At 34.9% G+C, this 9,269-nt stretch overlaps 2 protein-coding genes across 2 annotated transcripts in view; one reads left to right on the plus strand and one right to left on the minus strand.

Annotated features, from left to right (window-relative positions):
* Positions 1-866: 866 nt before the first annotated feature.
* Positions 867-5,307, minus strand: LOC107654326 (cystatin-B-like). The gene is made up of 3 exons (XM_016441364.1): positions 5,132-5,307; positions 2,619-2,720; positions 867-1,294 (listed from the first exon to the last, which is right to left on the minus strand). The coding sequence occupies exons 1-3, from the start codon at positions 5,201-5,203 to the stop codon at positions 1,166-1,168; spliced, it is 303 nt and encodes a 100-aa protein (XP_016296850.1). The 5' UTR covers positions 5,204-5,307; the 3' UTR covers positions 867-1,165.
* Positions 5,308-6,022: 715 nt separating this feature from the next.
* The window catches only part of LOC107654299 (thiosulfate sulfurtransferase/rhodanese-like domain-containing protein 1), a 5,253-nt gene continuing 2,006 nt past the window's right edge, over positions 6,023-9,269 (plus strand). Inside the window, exons 1-3 of the mRNA XM_016441323.1 lie at positions 6,023-6,354; positions 8,839-8,961; positions 9,036-9,198. Of these exons, the coding sequence (XP_016296809.1) occupies positions 6,201-6,354; positions 8,839-8,961; positions 9,036-9,198 (440 nt within the window). The 5' untranslated portion in view covers positions 6,023-6,200. The remainder of the gene's footprint in view (positions 6,355-8,838; positions 8,962-9,035; positions 9,199-9,269) is intronic.

Below are 9,269 nucleotides of genomic sequence, written 5' to 3' on the forward strand. Positions count from 1 at the left end.
CAGAAAAACATCACAAGACTTTTGCTTGTCAGGTGTATTTAGGAGTGTATATAGTAAAATCTGAACACATTTCAGATTAATCTTTCTTTACTATGACTATTGGTGTGAAATATCACAAACTATGGGAATATTGCAGTGAACAACAACAAAAAATGTTAAATCAAAATATACATAATTAACTAAAACTAAAACCATAAAAACTGTTAACTGGAAATAAAACACACACACACACACACAGACACACACACACACACAACACAAAATTGCTAAAACTTTAACTAAAATTAACATGAAAACTGAAAATATATAAAAACAAAAACTAATTATTTAAAAATATTCTAATTCATTAAAAAACTTATTCTATTAACAAAAACTGTAATAGCATCTCAGTGATACTAAAATAACACTGGTTTGAAATCAGTGGCATGTGTTGATGTTTTGTGGAAAATTAGGAATTATTATTATCGTTGTTGTTGTTAGTGTAAGTATACCTGTAATAAAGAAAGAGAACATCCTTGATTGGGTCTTGATTGGGCTGTAGGTGTTTATTTCTTTTTTTTCTCGGCCCATTCAAAAAACTGGAAGGCTTATGATTCATCTTTATGTTGAGTGTATTAAAATGCATTGTCCTTTTTACATTTGGAGAATAAAAACATGAAGGACATTTTAAAGTCGTCACCCTTCTTCTTAATTTCTCTCAACCAACTTCATGTTATCAACACTATTGTAGGAGTGTATGCTGATGATGCTTTTCCTTCACTATCTACTCCAGCTCCTCCATATTACAGGCTACTTTCCAAACAGACAATATTTTACCATTAACAGTACATTCTGTTAGCAGGTGTAAATAAAACAAAGACTTGCCATTTGAAATATGAAATTTATTTCCCTTTATGTTAGAAGAAGCATGATCTTTTATAAAACATTTGGAATGATGATTAAAATCCGTGTGCAATAATTTCACCACAATACAATGCTTGTGAGCGTAAACAAAGATGTGTTGGTCTAATAAAACTCCTCTACATACAGTAGGCACTGGACTGGAGATTATTTAATGGTGTAGCACTTAATAAAGCTTTTATAACTGCATTAGGTGATTATATCACATACTGTATATCAGCCTATTCTGTATACAGTATGGCATTTTATTATCTGTGTGTATGTATTAGAAGTATTCAATAGGATCCTGATGAGCTTTAGGCATCTGGATCCCGTGCAGCTGGAGTTTTTCTCCACTGTGAGGAAGCGACTTATGAACTCTCAGATGAACAAATTCATCGCCTCCAACATTTACCTGAAGAGAGAGATGCGGAGCATGAAAACACTCATTTTACACACGCTTTAAACTGTTAGAAAGTAGATGTTGACGGCAATATGCAAGTTGTAACATGGCAGTCCAAACATCTGATAAAACCATCACAATAATCCACAAGCAATCCACACCACTCCAGTCCATCAGTTAATGTCTTGAGAAGCCACAAATCCATCAAGGTGTTTTTAACTTAAATTTCCAACTAAAATATGAGTCCTCTAGTCATAATGCTGCTGTCGCCAGTGGTAAAAGTCATCTGGTCTGAATCAGGAGAGAAATATGCACAGATCAAGCACCGTTGAAACCGTTCTAAATAAATATATGGGTGGATTTTCATGTGAGAGGACAACAGGAGATGGACTTTTTCCATGTTATTATGGATTATGGACTGTATTTTAGCCAGAAGCAATGGTCTGAAGTTTAAAAAAGCCTTAACGATGGATTTGTTTCTCTCAAAACACTCAGCTTTTGGCTTCACAAGGCATTAACTGATGGACTGGAGTGGTGTGGATTTACTTGTGGATTATTGTGATGTTTTATCAGCTGTTTGGACTCTCATTCTGATGGCACCCATTCACTGCAGAGGGTGATCCATTGATGAGCAAGTGATGCAATGCTACATTTCTCCGAATCTGTTCCCATGAACAAACAAACTCATCTACATCTTGGCCTGAGGGTGAGTAAATGTTTTAGCAAGTTTTCGTTTTTGAGTGATCTGTTGCCTTAAAGGGTTAGTTCACCCAAAAATGAAAATTAGGCTGTGTTTTCTCATCCCCGAGGCATCCTAGGTGTATATGACTTTCTTCTTTCAGACGAATCCAGTCGGAGTTATATTAAAAATTGTCTTTGATCTTTCAAGCTGTTTAATGCCACTCAGCGTGTGTTTTAGTGCTTCAGTCCAAAAGAACTTAAATAAAAAGCACCCATCCATAAAAAAAAAAGTCTCACACGGCTCCGGGGGGGGAACAAAAGGCCTCCCGTAGCGAATCGATGTGTTTTTGTAAGAAAAATATCCATATTCAAAACGTAATAATCACTTTAATGTAGCTTTTGGAACGTAATAATCACTTTAATCACTTTTTATTTAAGTTATTTTGGACTGAAGCAATGCAACACCCGCTGAGTGGCATTAAAGAGCTTGCAAGATCAAAGACAATTTTTAATATAACTCCGACTGGATTCGTCTGAAAGAAGAAAGTCATATACACCTAGGATGCCTCGGGGGTGAGTAAAACACAACCTAATTTTCATTTTTGTGTGAACTAACCCTTTAAGGTAAGCTCATATCCTGGTCTTCAAAGTTTACCTTGATAAAGTAGTTGGTTCCAGCCACAACCTGTGTGGTAAAAGATTTGGCAACGAAAACATCAAACGTCTTCCCTGCCTTCTCTTCTGCATGATGTTTGACCTGAATCAAAAGACAGATTTCACAATTAATGCAAACATGTTTAATTGACAACAACCTTAATTTGGTCCTAAAATGTGCTTATTTTTCATAAAACATAATGTCACACGTTTTGACCTAGACTGAAAAAGCCTGTTTTGCAGGAAGTATGTGATTTGTCAAGTTTGACGAATTACTACGACACACCAGAATACTTCCCCAACATCATGTGAAGATTACTAATTTATTCAAGTTACGTATAAGCATTTATTTATTTATGGGTCTAGACTATGATATACAGTTAGGTCCATATATATTTGGACACAGGTACAATTTTTATTATTTTAGCTGTTGACCAAAACATATTAAAGTTACAGTTATATAATGAATTTGGGCTTAAAGTGCATGCTGTGAGCTTTACTTTGAAGGTATTCTCATCAAAACTGGAGGAAAGGTTAAGGAATTACAGCCTCCCCCCTTTTTCAAGAGACCACAAGTAATTGGACAGTACTCAAAAGCCGTTTCATGGACAGTTGTGGGCTATTCCTTCGCTATTTCTACATCAATTAAGCAGGTAAAAGTTCTGGAGTTGATTCTAAGTGTGCCATTTGCATTTGGAAGCTGTTGCTGTGAACCACATCATGCGGTCAAAGGAGCTCTCCATGCACGTGAAACAGACGATTGTTAGGCTTCAAACACAAAACAAATCACTCAGAGAGATAGCAGGAACATTAAGAGTGGCCAAATCAACAGTTTGGTGCATTCTGAGAAAAGAAGAACGCACTGGTGAGCTCAGAAACATAAAAAGGCCTGGACGTCATGTAGGACAGCAGTTATGGATGATCGGAGGATCCTCTCCATGGTAAAGAGAAACCCTTTCACAACATCCAGCTAAGTGAAAAACGCTCTTTAGGAGGTAGGCATGTCATTGTCAAAGTCTACAATCAAGAGAAGACTTCACAAGAGCAAATACAGAGGGTTCACCACAAGGTGCAAACCATTCATAAGCCTCAAGAATAGAAAGGCCAGATCAGACTTTGCCAAAAAACATCGAACAAAAGCCAGACAGCTTCTGGAAAAACATTCTTTGGATGGATGAAATTAAGATCAACCTGTACCAGAATGACAGGAAGAAAAAAAAAAAGTATGGAGAAGGCTTGGAACAGCTCATACAACATCATCTGTGAAACATGGTGGAGGCAGTGTGATGGCATGGGCATGCATGGCTTCCAGTGGCACTAAAAATGTCCAAATATATATGGACCTAACGGTATAAAGCAATACACACACTGTATGTGTAATTTTCACTGTATGGTTAGGCAAAATTAAACACTTAATAATAGGCTCTTTAAAGACTATATTAAATTCTTCCACAATACAGTGCGTCACACAATTTAAGTACATTTAATAAAATATCATAAAATATACAAATGAAATGCAAAGAACCTTTTTTAATTGCTTGTTTGTAACTTTTTAAGCTTCTATAAATACTATTTAATACCAACAATCACTGTTGCAAGCTATTGTTGTACATTTGACAGACATTCTGACTTTGAATCATTCAGGAAGCTGAACATAGTTATCCTATATTAATAGTTTTTATTTATTATTTTATTGCCATAGCATAGTAACTTCTAGTCATTTAGCAGACATTTTTATCCAGCAACTTCCAAATGAGGACAATAGAAGCAATCACACTAACAAAAGGGCAATAATATGTAAGTGCTGTGACAAGTCTCGGTTAGTCTAACGCAGTACATGTAGCAAGATTAAAATAAATAAATAAAAAGAAAACAAGTAGATAGAATTGAAAATGAATAGGGAACGCTAGTGTTAGAGGGTCTTTTTTAAAATAAAAATAAAACAAGTCAAAAGAATAGAAAAATAATAGAGAATGCTAGTGTTAGAGGCTCTTTTTTATTTTTTTTAAAGACAAGTAGTAAGAATAGAAATAGAATAGAGAGTGCAAGTGATAGAGGGTCTTTTTTATAATAAATAAAAAGAAAGCAAGAAGATAGAATAGAAAAAGAACCGAGAATGCTAGTGTTAAGAGGCTCTTTTTATTTATTTATCTTTTAAGACGACAAGTAGTAAGAATAGAATTAAAATAGTTAGTGCTAGAGTTAGAGGGTCAAATGAAGATGGAAGAGATGCGTTTTAGCCGTTTCTTGAAGACGACTAAGGACTCAGCTGCTCGGATTGAGTTGGGCAGCTCATTCCACCAGGAGGGAACGGTTAATGTGAAAGTCCGTGAAAGTGATTTTGTGCGTCTTTGGGATGGCACTATAATGCGCCGTTCACTTGCAGAGCTAACTAATAAATAATAAACAGCTTATAATAACTCATAAATACACCAAACTAATAAATACACATCACGTGCATTCCCAATCAGCTGACTTACAGCATCAAAACAAACGCAGAAGCTCCAGTCTCACCTCATCGCAGATCTTCTGCACCTCAGCAGTGGCTTGCTTCACCTCGGATGGACCTCCAACCATTGTTGCCATTGCTGTAATGTTTCGTTGATCGGTGTCGAGATGTAGAGAAACTGTGTTTCTGACCGTCCAGCTCACAGAAATGTCACTGCTACAGTATTTATGTGGTATCTAGATCATATGACTATGAGCCATCGGCGGAATGTACCATGTGTTCGGAAGAGGCGGGGGTTGATCAAAAACTATTTTACAACAATTTGTTAGAGTTATGACTATAACAGTAATGATATACAACTAAATAATGTATAAAAAAAAGTGTACGTTTTGTTTTAACGTGAAATACATTTATGTATCATAACATCTGATATATCATGGTTATTTCCTCTTATATTTTGGTTTAGACCAACACAAAAGTGAGTAGAAATACAATTGTGGGCGTGGCTTATCAGACCAGGCGTTCTCTCTGATTGGTGAACTCCGGTGATATAAATAATAACTTTTCCTGTTTTAATTACACACTGTATATGTTCGATATAATGGCTTTTAAAAGTACTTAATGAAATTATTAACCAGTACATTATTGTCCATGACAGCTGCAGACGCATTAATGTTAGCGACGCAGTCACGTGGTGTGTGTTACTTTTCTCAGCGCTGATCTGAACGGACCGATCACAATCGATTGTGGTTACTAGATAAAGATTTGTTTTAATTACGTTTAAAGGAATAATTGGGAAAAAACATTACATGTCTGTATTAGACATTGCTAATTTAAATTAATAGGTTTAAACGGTTATAGTGAAACATCTCCAATAAAACATAAAACTCCCACACATACACAAGCGGACGATAGAGAAATCGGCTTTTGAGCCTCCGAGCGCCGCCTGGAGGGAAACATGCTTCATTTCTCACGATAAACGCGATCAGCGACACTTAGATCCGTGTAATCGCCTCAATCATGCGCTGATAGTTAAACCAAATACACTGCTTTAGATCAGTCATAGCTGCACCTTTCAGACTTCATTCTATCTGTAGTTAAAAGCGCACGTGTCTTATCTGGAATTCGATAGAGATGAATAGAGTGGTGCATCTGAGTTCAAGTGTGTGCGCTCTTGCGGCGCTCCTGCTTCTGTCTGTCTCAGCAGACAGCTCGGATCAATGTGATGATGCAGCTGACAACTGCAATAAATGGACCGAAACCTCTCACAATCGACCTCTAAACACAGGTAAAGTATTGAGCTCTCACTGTATCTGCAAATAATCATGTCTGAAATGACGAAAATGTCAGATAAATGTTTTAAAAATCTACTTGAATGTGTATTTGTATTCCACTGGCTTATATGCGAAACAAAGTAATATTGTGCATTTAACGAACGTGGGAAAAGTAACATCTGTCATTCATAGTAAGCATGGGAGTTTGCACGTATGGTCAGTGACTCAGGGGTCAGTGAAGGTTGCATCATCTGATGAACAGAGTTGGCTTGGCCATAACCTGCCTGATATCTATGAAAGCCCTCTTCTGTCACATAAGGGGGAAAAAAAAAAGATTTGGTAAATGTAATTAGGAGATAAAATGTTGTAATTATGACACTATTAATGACTAATTATGAGATATTAAGTCAATTAATTACGAGAAAAGGTCAATTATGACACGAAAAGTCAATATTATGAGATACTGTCATAATTATGAGATAAAAAGTAGAAATTATGACAAAAATGATCAGATAAAAAGGCAATTATGACATAGAAAGTCATAATTATGACAAAAAGTCAAAATTATGAGATGTAAATGATGTATAGAGAAATTAATTATGAGATAATTATGAGATAAAGTCGAAAAAGACAAATGAGATGTAAATTATGTATAGAGAAATTAATTATGAGATAATTATGAGATAAAGTCAAAAATGTCAAAAAGTCAAAATTATGAGATGTAAATCATGTGTAGAGAAATTAATTATGAGATAATTATGAGATAAAGTCAAAAATGACAAAAAGTTGGAGTTATGAGATGAAAAAGCCATAATTATGAGATAAAAAGTTGTAATTGTTATATGAAAAGTCAAAATTATAAGATACTAAGTCATAATTATGAGTTAAAAAGTAGAAATTATGACAAATATAAAAACTATGAGATGAAAAGTCATAACTTGAGTCATAATGATGAGATAAAAAGTCTTAATCATGACAAAAAGTCAATTATGACATAAAAAAAAAGACTCGTGTCAAAATTACTCATACACTTAGTATGTAATAATTTGAACTCTGTATCTCATAATTATTATGTTCTAATTATGATTCTTACAAAGCATGATTTTTTTCCCCCTTGTGTGGCTGAAATGGGTTTCCACAGACATCTTAAGGTCAATGATTATAGCATTTTGCATTAAATAGGTATTATCCAGATTGTTGCATTACCAGGTTTTGGCGTTTTGGAATTCTTCAGTGTTGTATTGAAGTATTCAGCAGGTTCTGCAGATGTAGTTTTTCTACAGAATTCATCCCCTCCTGTACTTGAAGAGGGGGATATGAAGAATGAAAACACTTTAAACTGCTACACTTTCAGCAGGTAGATAGGCTACTGATGGCAAGTTGCCAGTACTTTTCAGAGTTTAGCTTGATAGTGGTTGGCAGTGAAAACATCAAACTTAAAAGATGCAAATATGAATGCAAATGTGTGTGTCTTGAAAATATTGTCTTAGCATTGTCCTAAAATGTTCTTAATTTCTTAAATTTTCATAAAAATATACTTCATTTTTTGTAAAAATTATTTTCATCCATACATGTGATAGTTAGCATATATTACTATATCTTATTCTTATGCTGCATTAATTTTTTTGTGAAAACACGAGTAAAAACCAACTTTCACACAGAGTATATTAGTTTAGTTTGATGAAATACTGTGACACACCCTTATGACGAATATTGATTCATACAGGTTACTGAATCAGCATCTACTGTGTTTAGGTGGGAGTTTAGATTCCCACGAGAATCTGCACTATGACACATTAAGTAATACATTTTTTTTTTTTTTGATGATGCACTGTTAATCAGGTTTGGAGGGCAAAATAAACATAATATTAATTTAAATGTAATAAAATATATCAATTAAATACAATTTAAAATTAATATTTCTATAGGTGGCCCAACCCTGCTATTTATATTTTTATATTTCCTTTTATCTTAATTGTTTCATTGTAACTTAGGTGAATTTTCATTCTTTTCTGAAGGATCATGTGACACTGAAGACTGGAGTAATGATGCTGAAAATTCAGCTTTGCATCACATGAATAAATTACATTTTGCAATATATTTAAACAAAAAACAGTGATTTTAAATTGTAATAATATTTCACAATATTACTGTTTTTACTGTATTTTTTATCAAATAAATGCAGCCTTTGGTGAACAGAAGAGACTTTAAAAACATTAATCAAATTTACCAACCCTAAAAATTGTTCACAAAAAAAAAAAAAAAATCTTTGTTAGGTTTGAAATGATAAAATAGTATTTATTTTTATTTTTGACATGTCACTCCTGTAGTTCCATTTATCTATATTTATCCATAATCAAGGTATCAGATATTAAATGATAAATGATAAAATATATCTAACAGATATATAAATAATAGATAAATACAGCTTTGCAATATGAATTAGTAGCAGGATGATTTCAATACTCAGATGTGTGCTCACCCGTCGTGTGCTTCAGATGATGTTGTGACGTACGAGCAGCTGAAGGAAATGATGTCCACCGGAAGCGTTCAGCTCTTCGATGTTCGTGAACCAGAGGAACTGGAAGCAGGATTTATTCCAGGAGCCACTAACATTCCCTGTAAGTCACCAACACACAAAGATCTGCACAAACTCACACAGACATGATGAGTAACGGTGTTTTTGGTCATGCAGTGGGAGACGTGGAGCAGGCCCTCAGACTGAACCCACATCAGTTTAGAGAGAGCTACGGCGTCCCAAAGCCTGGTTTAGAGGACCCAGACTTTGTGCTGTACTGCCAGAGGGGCGTCCGCAGCCTCACCGCGCTGGAGACCGCAAAAGATCTGGGATACAACAAGTATATGAACACACACACACACACACCACACACACACAAACACACACACACACACACACAAACACACACAC

The sequence above is a fragment of the Sinocyclocheilus anshuiensis genome, unplaced genomic scaffold (genome assembly GCF_001515605.1).
Source record: "Sinocyclocheilus anshuiensis isolate Anshui unplaced genomic scaffold, SAMN03320099.WGS_v1.1 scaffold163, whole genome shotgun sequence".
Taxonomy (NCBI): domain Eukaryota; kingdom Metazoa; phylum Chordata; class Actinopteri; order Cypriniformes; family Cyprinidae; genus Sinocyclocheilus; species Sinocyclocheilus anshuiensis.

Coding starts and splice junctions, on each gene's coding strand:
- LOC107654326 (XM_016441364.1), bottom strand. CDS start 5,203: ATGGCAACAATGGTTGGAGGTCCATCCGAGGTGAAGCAAGCCACTGCT. Junction 2,721..5,131: donor TGCAGAAGATCTGCGATGAG/GTGAGACTGGAG, acceptor CTTTTGATTCAG/GTCAAACATCATGCAGAAGA. Junction 1,295..2,618: donor GAACCAACTACTTTATCAAG/GTAAACTTTGAA, acceptor CTCTCTCTTCAG/GTAAATGTTGGAGGCGATGA.